The 10,217-nt window shown below is 39.2% G+C and overlaps 1 protein-coding gene across 1 annotated transcript in view; it reads right to left on the bottom strand.

Moving 5' to 3' along the window:
• The window catches only part of SYNE2 (spectrin repeat containing nuclear envelope protein 2), a 3,814,665-nt gene that overhangs the window by 1,008,324 nt on the left and 2,796,124 nt on the right, over window positions 1-10,217 (bottom strand). The window contains exon 92 of the mRNA XM_044073561.1: window positions 9,930-10,139. Within this exon, the coding sequence (XP_043929496.1) occupies window positions 9,930-10,139 (210 nt within the window). The remainder of the gene's footprint in view (window positions 1-9,929; window positions 10,140-10,217) is intronic.

Below are 10,217 nucleotides of genomic sequence, written 5' to 3' on the forward strand. Positions count from 1 at the left end.
CTGGTATTATAAATAGACTAACACAACTAAACATCTCAGTGTCTGTAGTTCAATGAATTGTTAAGTGAGTTTCATACAGAACACATCTAATTAGGATAAATGGTACCGTATCCAAAAAGCAAAATTTAACTATTGTGTACCTCAGGTCTCTGTCTTTGGTTCTCTTCCCTTTGGAATCTATTTCTCCTGAAGTATAGATAAACACTAATAACTTTTAGGTAACAATGTACAGATGACTACAAGGTAGGAATCATTATAAATTCTGCTTCAGATCCACTGATACACTGGATTTACCCATGGTTGGTGTGGTTTGGTCACGAGGGCAAAGCCCGAGTGGCCAAACAAAGACAACCATGGGTAAATCCAGCATTACCCACACACAGAAGTGGGTTATTGCTATTATACAATTACATTATTTAAGAAAAAAAATGTACTTTTCTTAGATAATGGCATTGTATAATGCCTCCTTGCTGCCCTTCTGCAGCTGTCTAGTATTCTGCGGCAGTTCTGATGTACTGCGCATGCATAGTACATCAGAGCTGTGGGTGGAAGGAATGGAGAAAGCAAGATCTCCATTGCTTTTTACAAATTGTCTGGCTATGTTAAAGGAGTTTAACATAGTGAGACAGCTTTAAAAAAAGTAACGGAGAATCTCTGTTGCTTTTTTTAAAGCTGTCTCGCTATGTTAAACCCATTTAACATAGCAAGACAGCTTTAAAAAAAGCAACAGAGAAAGCAAAATCTTCTGACTGAAGAAAATAAGAAACTAGCCATTGAAAATACAATCAAATTTATTCCTTTCAAGAAGCTGTTATATACACAAATTATGGTAAATAATCTATATTATACCTTATCTAAATTAAATAAATTCAATCCTAACTTTTCGCCCACATGTCCCCATTGTCCGGATCAAACAGCTGATATTTTACATATCATTCCAAACGAAAACCTCAGGACACACCACGAGAAGTAAAAGCACAATCTTCTTTATTTCAGTATAAAACAAAAGGATAAGCGCTTTCACGTGCTCTGGGCACGCTTCTTCAGTTGGTGTTATTTTACATATCATGTGGAACTCTACTAAAATACACAACTTATGGTGTTCCTTGAGAGTAAGATTAGAGAAGATGGGATATGAAAAATCAACCCTTACTTGGGAGTAGGGTTACCACCTGTCCCACTTTGCGAGGGACAGTCCCTCTTTGGGCAGTTGTGTCCTGACAAAAGATATTAACAATGGCAAATGTCCTGAGATTGTAGGACATAATTATGTCCTATATTGTATGTAATAGTTGCATAACACAGTTATTCTGTATCTAAAATACATAAATGTTATAAGAAACAGAATAAGCAACTAAAATGCTACAAGAATAAGCTATTATGTAGGCAAAAAAAGTTAAGTTCTATCCTTTGTACTGACCGTAGGTATGTGTCGGCCTGTAAAATCTGTTGTGTGTCCCGAAATGTCCCACTTTGGCCAATTGAAAAGGTGGCAACCCTACTTGGGAGACAGCTATATTGTACATTAATATCAATCAACTCCCAAAAACATTAAAACATGTCTTTATTACGATGTGTGCCTTATTAAATTCTTTATTACAAAGAATTGGAATGTCATGTCACCAATTACATGGGAAAATTTTAGCAATCTTGCTATCAAATATATCTCATCTCACAAATTATTTTATTCAAAAACAAAAAACAAACGCTATTATCAAAAATATTGGGGTTACTTGCTAGATATAATTCTTGACAAATAAAATTTGCCTACAAATTGTCATGAAAAGCTAACCTTTAAATAAGAAATGAATGTAGTATAACCAGACTTTCTTGCATCTTCTCCCTTTTCTTAGTGTATGTGTAACTAGATATTTTCCCTAAACATACAAATAAATGGTTAAATTTCTATTTTTACTTTATATATAGACTTTCCCCATTCTAACTATCCCTTATGAGACCAAATGAACATAAGAATTCTCATACTTTACTTGATGATGTAGTGACTTCTTGTGTATATATTGTATATATATATATATATATATATATATATATATATATATATATATATATATATATATATATATATATAATTTTCTCAGAACGAGATTGTTGTCGGTTTTCTTTACATAAGTCTTTATATTGTTTGAGTTACCGTATTGTTGTTATTATTTGAAAAAAGAAAATTGAAATAAAGAGATTTTGGAAAAAAAAAAGTCTGCTTATAATGCCTCATCATCTGCCTACAGCAGCCTTACTGATCTGCCCCCTCCAAACTGTTTGTTAACATAGTCCATCATCAGTATGAACAGCAGTGGTCTCATAGCTGAATCCTGCTGAACACCCACCATCACTGGGAAGCCCTGTGAGAGCCCAAATACTATGTATATGTGCATCATTGTATCCTTACAAATAGATGGCACTAATTCTACCATGTTTCTGGGACTCTGACCCATCACCAGACTGCTCAAATCAGATTTCTTGGGACATTATCATATGTTTTCTCTGAGTCTAGGTCAGGTACATATCAAAGTGAGTGCTATATTCAATGTTGGGTCTAATGAGGGTCAAATACGGCAGAGTGATGACTTCGTTGAAACTAGATGTCATTCCCTTGCTTAAAAGTTGGATAACATAGACACATGTTGGTCAAAAGCCATGTTACTGTTTACATAAATTCTTGACTACTGGGTCTACTCTTAAGGGTGTGATAACAATGAGGTAGTTTCTCAGGGTAACCAACCTCCCAAAAGGTACTATTATCCATTTCTTCGAATTGAGTTTTAAACCATGGCCCTGTCACCAGTCATTTGTTTGTGTTAGTCCTTGCTGGAGGATATTTGTGTCTTGGGGGGATAATATGAATGCTCCTAGTTTGCAATCATCTGCAAACTTCATCATCCAGAGGCCCCTGACATTGGCCTTTTGAGAAGTAGATAACAAAAGGAGTGGACCAAGTACATTTCACTGAGGATGATGCTAGTGATTGGCCACTTTGTGGAGGTGAAGTCCCCTATCCTAACTTCCTCGGTCCTATCTGAGAGCCAGCTGGGAATACAGCATGTAACAAAAGGGTTTATACCTAGTTCTTTAATTTGTTTGGCATGACCAACAGGAATATTGTATTAAATCCCTTGCCCAGGTCAAGGTAGGCAAAATGCACCATTCTGTCCTCATCCATTGCCTCGGTGACCTACTCAAAGAAGTTCACCAGAATGAGTAGGCATGATCTGCCCTTGATGAAACCAAACTGGTTCCAGTGTCTGAAGGTCTCCTATACCATTACTCATTTCCATGATAATTATTTCCATGGCTTTGCATATGAGATGAGTAAAAACTATGAGTATGTAGTTTCCAGGGTCTGTTGAAGGCCCGTCCTTGAGTAGAGGAGTGACTGTTGCAGTTTTCCATTCATATGGCACAAAGCCTGAATGGAGGCTGTGTTTAAATAGTGACAACAGTGGTCCTGACAGGTCATGTTTCATGCTGTTTAGAAGGCATCCTGGTAATTTATCAAGGCCCATTGATGCAGTGTTCTTAGCTTCACAGTGTGATTTTGGGCCTGCTACCAAGTGATGACTGGATGGGTATGTTTGGTGGTATTTCCTCAGAGATGGCTAGGGGGAAGAGGGGATTAAAACTGGAGCTGAATTTGTTGGCCAGTAGATTAGCTATATCTTCCAACTCCAAGTTGGTGGCTCAATTTACAATTAGTTCTGCACATTGTTGTGTACTGTCTATGAGGTTACAATCATATCTAAATAAAGCCTTTTGGTTGTCCTTGGCCTGGGAGGCTATCTTTCCTATAAAACTGGATTTATTTAATTTGATATGCCCCTGACTTGTTTGTTTAGATTGACGAAACAGCTTTTATCTTGCTGGGAATTGCATTTCCTAACTTTTGTATTTGTGTGTGTGTGTGTGTGTGTGTGTGTGTGTGTGTGTGTGTGTGTGTGTGTGTGTGTGTTAGGGGTGGTGAAGTGTTCTTCCATGATTGTGAGGACCAAGAACAGTACGTTTGCACCCCTAGTGAATGTGTGGACTATCTGATCCAGGGTAATAAAACACACGTTCACCAGCACTTCACCAGGGTATCTATATATTTATATTAATATATTTTTGCATTGTATTTAGTGATTAAATTATGAATTAAATGTTATTTGCACTGTGTCACTTTAAATATGTAGGATGAATTAATAGTTGAATGCAAGCTGCTTGTGTTAATTGGTATTAATTAATTAAATGAATGAGTATTTAAGTCAATTGTAAAATGTAAGCTTTGTGATCCGTGAAGGCGAAAGGCCGAGGTACCAGATCGCTTACGAATAAAGAAGATACCCTGGTGAAGTGCTGGTGAATGTGTGTTTTATTTCACTATTTGCAGGCTGGTGTGTTTATCTGATCCAGGGTGGCTGTATTTACAAAGTTAAAAATATTCTAGGCCTCTATGTTTGGGGTTTTGTATGATTCCCAGTTTATAGTGGGGGTAATTAAAGTTGCCCATGAATATGGTATTGTGTTGGCTTGCAAGGGGTCTTCAGTAGCCTTAAATATGTATTATAGGTTTCCTTGTTCATACTGAGAGACCTACAGCTTGCAAGGAAGTGGTTTGGGATTTTGCTTATGGTGATTTGAACATGGAGAAGTTCAAGTACATTGTCCTGTTAAATCAGCCCTGAATATATTTTTGATGCAAATGCCTTAGCCAGGTCAAGGTGCACTGTACGCACAGTTTTGCCCTCATCCATTGCCTTGGTTACCTACTTGAAGTCCCTGTCTGTGTAGTAGAATATTTAAATGTGTGGAAGGCAGTTTAGTCTTGCACTGCTGGGGTGCTCTCTGCAGCATTAAACCATGTTTCAGTGGCTGCTCAGATGTGAGAATTCTCTGGGATGATGACAGCTTGCAAGGAGTGGAGTTTCTTGTTTAGACTTGTGACACTGAGCAGCAACAACTTTAGACTTTCTTGGATTTTATTTGCTATGTTGGAAGGATTGTCAGACTGACATTGCCTAAAAAAAGGCATCATGGAGAGGACAATGTTTTAGCTCATATTCCAAAGCCTAGAGGCGAGAGGTGCAGATCATCCCTGGCAAAGCAGCATTGTCTGATGACCATATCCTTCCATGTTGACAAGTATTGCACCTCCTTAGGATGTCACCAAAATGTAAGCCAATTATTAAAATCAGACATCTTCTATTTGCATTGTGACATCATCCTTGACAAAGGCAGAATGCTGCTCAGTGCCAGGTTCATACCGTCCTGAGACACATATTACTAGAGCTCCATCATCTCTCTTTATATAATCCAGGAAGGTGTGTCTCAGATCATTTACACCCACATGGACTATGACTGAGTCATACTTGTACTTGTGGTCCAGTGACCTGAGTGCATGCATAATGTGGCGAATCCTGGTCCCCTGATAAACAACTAAGCGTGACTTTCTCCTTACTCATCCTGGTGATAAGGACATTGGTTTGTCTTACAATGGAGTCTCCAATGACCAGAATGTTTGGTTGTGTGGTGGCTTGCCTCATGGATTTAGATGTAGATGTTCCATGAGATGTGGCTGTATATGTTGATGTGTGTGTTCTTTGAAAGAGTGGGGCTGCTGAGGGCATTTGTTGTACGTGTGCTTTACCTAGGTCTTTGAGGTTTAGGTGGATTACATTTAAGTGCCTCAGCTTATGTGGGTCTACATGTCTGGTTCATGCTATGTTCGCTGGGTGCAGTGTGTAAATGACTAACAACCTGAATGACATTATGGGTTCTTTTATATGAGAGGTTTGCCTCTAGTAACATTGTGTATATACACCTTTCACACATCGTATCAGTTTGTTTAAGAATTAGTTGGTTGTCAGTGAACACACATCAATTTCTACATTGCCAAGGAAAGCCCTTATCCATTAAGCCGGCAAAGGAGATAGTAGGAAGGTTCATATTCATGACAACAGGCCTTTTTTAGGGATTAGATGGTTGCTTTGAGAATACAGACTGCAGTCAGGAATATCTGGTTCGCAGTTGTGGGTGACAGTGCTTGTTGTCACTGTGAAAAATAGTTGCCCTGTGTGCAAAAAGGTATTGGTAAATTTTCAAGGGTACTTTTACAGGGAAAATGTCAGCTCAAGGTGCCTGCATCTATTCAAGACACTGCCAGACACCACTGCCTGTCACTGCTAGTCACACAATTCGCACAAACATGGTGACTTTATAGAGACAGAGAGAATAAAAAAAACAAACAAAATAGCCCTCTGGACACTTGCAACCACATATGTTGAGGTCTCAGACAATGAATCCCAGCTCAGAAGTGATCTGGTTAAAAACTACGGCCACCAGGGAGCAGCCAAAAGGCTTTTTAATGTTAAAACAATGCCTGAGGACAGTCAAAGTGCTGAACTAAGGTAACTTAGTGTACATAAAAATGAGACAAGAGTCCTTGACAATGATCCAAGCAGCCAAAAACTAAAACAGAAAGCAAGGAACAGAAAGATATAAAAGTAACATGATTAAAGTGCAATATAAAGTGTAGTTTTAGCGATGAGGAATTAGTATATTCATCATGATGGCATGGGATTTAGCAAACAATCAGAAACAGTCTTAAAAACAGCAATTTAAAAATAGTATTAAAAGGGCAAGAATTCAGCAACAAAAAGCCCAGGTATAACAGAAGTACTTATAATAAAGCAGATACAGCAGAGGTTCCTAAAGTGTGCACCGCGGCTCCCCAGCTTCCTCACAGGGGTGCCACAAACTAATAAGCTTAGCTGCAAAATAAACAGCGAACAGTTTGCAGTTTATTTTGCAGCTAAGCTTATTAGTTCACGGTGAAATAAGTCTAGACCTACACTGTAGCTTTTTAGCAGAACTGGCATCAAGTACAGCAGCGGTCCCCAACCACCGGGCCTCGGACCAGTACCGGGCCATGGAGCACTTTGAACTGGGTCGTCAGATAAGTGAATGCCTGTATGAGTGTGTGTGCGTGTGTGTCTGTCTGTCTGCATGTGTGAGTGAATGCGTGCATGAAAGCAAAAGACCGTGTGTGTGTGTGTGTGTGTGTGTGTGTGTGTGAGAGAGAAAGATTGGGAGAGTGAGAGCGATGTGTGAGTGAATGCAGGAATGAAGGAAGAAGTGTGTGTGTGTGTGTGTGTGTGTGTGTGTGTGTGTGTGTGTGTGTGTGTGTGTGTGTGTGTGTGTGTGTGTGTGTGTGTGTGTGTGTGTGTGTGTGTGTGTGTGTGTGTGTGTGTGTGTGTGTGTGTGTGTCTGTGTGAGATCGGGAGAGTGAGAGCGATGTGTGAATGAATGCAGGAATGAATGAAGAAGTGGCTGTGTGTGTGTGTGTGTGTGTGTGTGTGATTGGGAGAGTGAGAGCGATGTGTGAGTGAATGCAGGTATGAATGAGTAAGTGGCTGTGTGTGTGTGTGTGTGTGAGATCGGGAGAGTGAGAGCAATGTGTGAGTGAATGCAGGTATGAATGAGTAAGTGGCTGTGTGTGTGTGTGTGACTGAATGCAGTTATGAATGAGGAAGTGGCTGTGTGTGTGTATGTGTGAGATCGGGAGAGTGAGAGCAATGTGTGAATGAATGCAGGTTTGAATGAGGAAGTGACTGCATGTGTGTGTTTATGTGTGAGATCAGAAGAGTGAGAGGGATGTATGAATGAATGCATAAGTGGGTGTGTGACATGTGGGTGTGAGATCAGGAGAGTGAGAATGATGTATGAATGAATGAATGCGTAAGTGGGTGTGTGGTGCATGGGTGTGACAGGCAGTGAGGCGATATGTGAATGAATGCAGGTATGAATGAGGAAGTGACTGTGTGTGTGTGTGTGTGTGTGTGTGTGTGTGTGTGTGTGTGTGTGTGTGTGTGTGCGTGTGTCACGGTGGGGGGAGTGAAGAGTGAGAGTGATCCCTGGCAGCAGCAGCAATGAGGTCTGTATAAGTCTGGACTATACCACTGGACACATACCTCTCACCCTCTTAGATCAAGAAATCTGGACAAAGCCGAAAATAGTGGGGGTACAAAGGCACAAAATAGGGACACTTTTAAGTACTGCTCTCACAAACTTAGAAAGTTGATAGAAATTCAGGTTTTGCATTAGCAGCATGAAGTTTCTGAAGGGCATGAAGTATGAAACTCAACTGTCTGTCATATTCTGACTTCAACCTCAATGATCTGCCAGTGATTTGCCAGAAAACAACAATTTTATGAGAAAAAGACCAAAAATATGAGGCAAAAATCTATACAGTTGAAGGTATGCTGGACTGAGCCAAATAATAGGGACAGATTTTAAATATTGCTCTTATAAACTTAAAGTTAATAAGGTTGCCATTAGAGTTGCTTACCTCTCAACCATAGTAGATCAGTGTTATGCTGTTAAGCAGAGTGTACACTTTTTTTTTTGGTAATCGTCTTTTTATTGTACTTTTGAGCTTTTCTCCCCAGGTCTCCTAGTCCAGTTGGGCAGCCTCGTTAAACAAATGTCAAATAAATAAATTAAATTAAATTAAATATGCACTTTATGCGTGCCGCGGGGGGGCCTTGGGAAAACTCGGATTCAGCAAGGGAGCCGAGAATCGAAAAAGTTTGGGAACCACTGAGATACAGTGTGATTTAACTCTTTAAAGTACTTATCAAGCCCTGAATTAATACATATCGTGTACACTTAGTGTAGGCTTTACTGAATCTGGCCCAATGACTTTACAAAGGCAGAAAAATCAACTCACTGTTTCTGGCTACTTGTTGAGGCCAAGCCAAATAATCTATCTTGTGTACAAAGCCCTAATTAACAAGAAATGTTGACCTGCCCCCCCCCCCCCAACAAGAGCAGCAGACAACAAGTACAAGAATATAGAACAGCCGAGGTCCAGTTAAAACAGTGAGTTCTGCTTCTTGGTTATGATACAATGATCTTCACAAGAGGGCTAGTGCTTCTATAGAGTTCCAGTTATATTTTTCCACTGGGCAGATTTTTGCCTCATATTTTGGGTCTGTTCCTAATAAATATTTGTGGGGTTTTTTTGGCAAATCACTGAGGACTGAAGTCACTGAATAATGACATACATTTGAGTTTCAGACTTCATATCCTTCAGAAAATGCATGTTAACACAAATCATGTTATTCTAGCAACTTTCTAAGCTTATAAGAGCAATATTTAAAATCTGTCCATATTTTTGTGACTTTGTCATCCCACTATATTAGGCTTTGTCCAGATTTCTTGTGCCAAGCGGTTGAGAAGTATGGTTCAACCTAGTAAGTCTCCTGTCTACACTGTCTTCCCTGCAGACAGTAAAATATGCATCCTTAACCATCCCCAAATGTTCATGTAATGGCTAACACCCATTATTTGAAACTGACATCTCCATACTTGCTGCCACTTGAAGCTCTGCAACATATGTAATGACCAAAGCTGCATGCCTAAATATTGTCATTGCAGCTTCTTGCTGATTTAACATTTCTGTGTACCAATGAGCTCACAACTGTTACTGCAGTTAACATCAACTGACAGTAATCTGCCCCAAAATGTGGGTATCATAAAGGCACTACCAAGTCATGTGTACTGTACTAACATATATAGATATATCACTTCTGTTCAGTTTGATGTAAACATGCTACCTTCCAGATAAATAAATGTGATATGGCATTATCACGTGTATGGCGTGAACTAACATAATTGTATTACTCTTCTGGAGTTCAGGGTTGTTTAATGTTGTGCTTGAAGATGTTAGCTTCAATCAGTATGCCTAGCTGGTTAAAAATAAATTCTAAATTAAACGTTCAACAACAAACGGAAATGACTTCTGTATCTTCTGAAATCAAGTTCTTTCCTAAAAAATGTATAACTGGTAAAGCTTATCCAGTTCTAATAAAGGAAGGATAACTGAAGAATTCAGTATAGCAGAAATACTTTCTGATACATACATTTTTCCAAAGTACCTGATAGCTACTGATCTGATCTATTCCTTCTTGTATTGTCTTGTTTCTTGACAACATGGCTGTCTGATCCAGTATGAGACGAGTTTCCAAACCCAGTAAACAACCACTGATGAGATCACCATTTTCACTGGAATGGCAGAAAGTTCTTATTATGCAGTCTCTTCTGCTGCTTAATTCTGAAGTAAGTATTTCCAGTTCCTTGGCTAAAGGCTGAAAGATAATAATAAACAAGAGGTTAATGATTTTTTAAATGCAAAGTTACTGAAAACGGCAAGAAGATGATACCTA

This window comes from Protopterus annectens, chromosome 6.part0 (genome assembly GCF_019279795.1).
Source record: "Protopterus annectens isolate FY-2018-M chromosome 6.part0, PAN1.0, whole genome shotgun sequence".
NCBI classification, from domain to species: Eukaryota; Metazoa; Chordata; order Ceratodontiformes; family Protopteridae; genus Protopterus; species Protopterus annectens.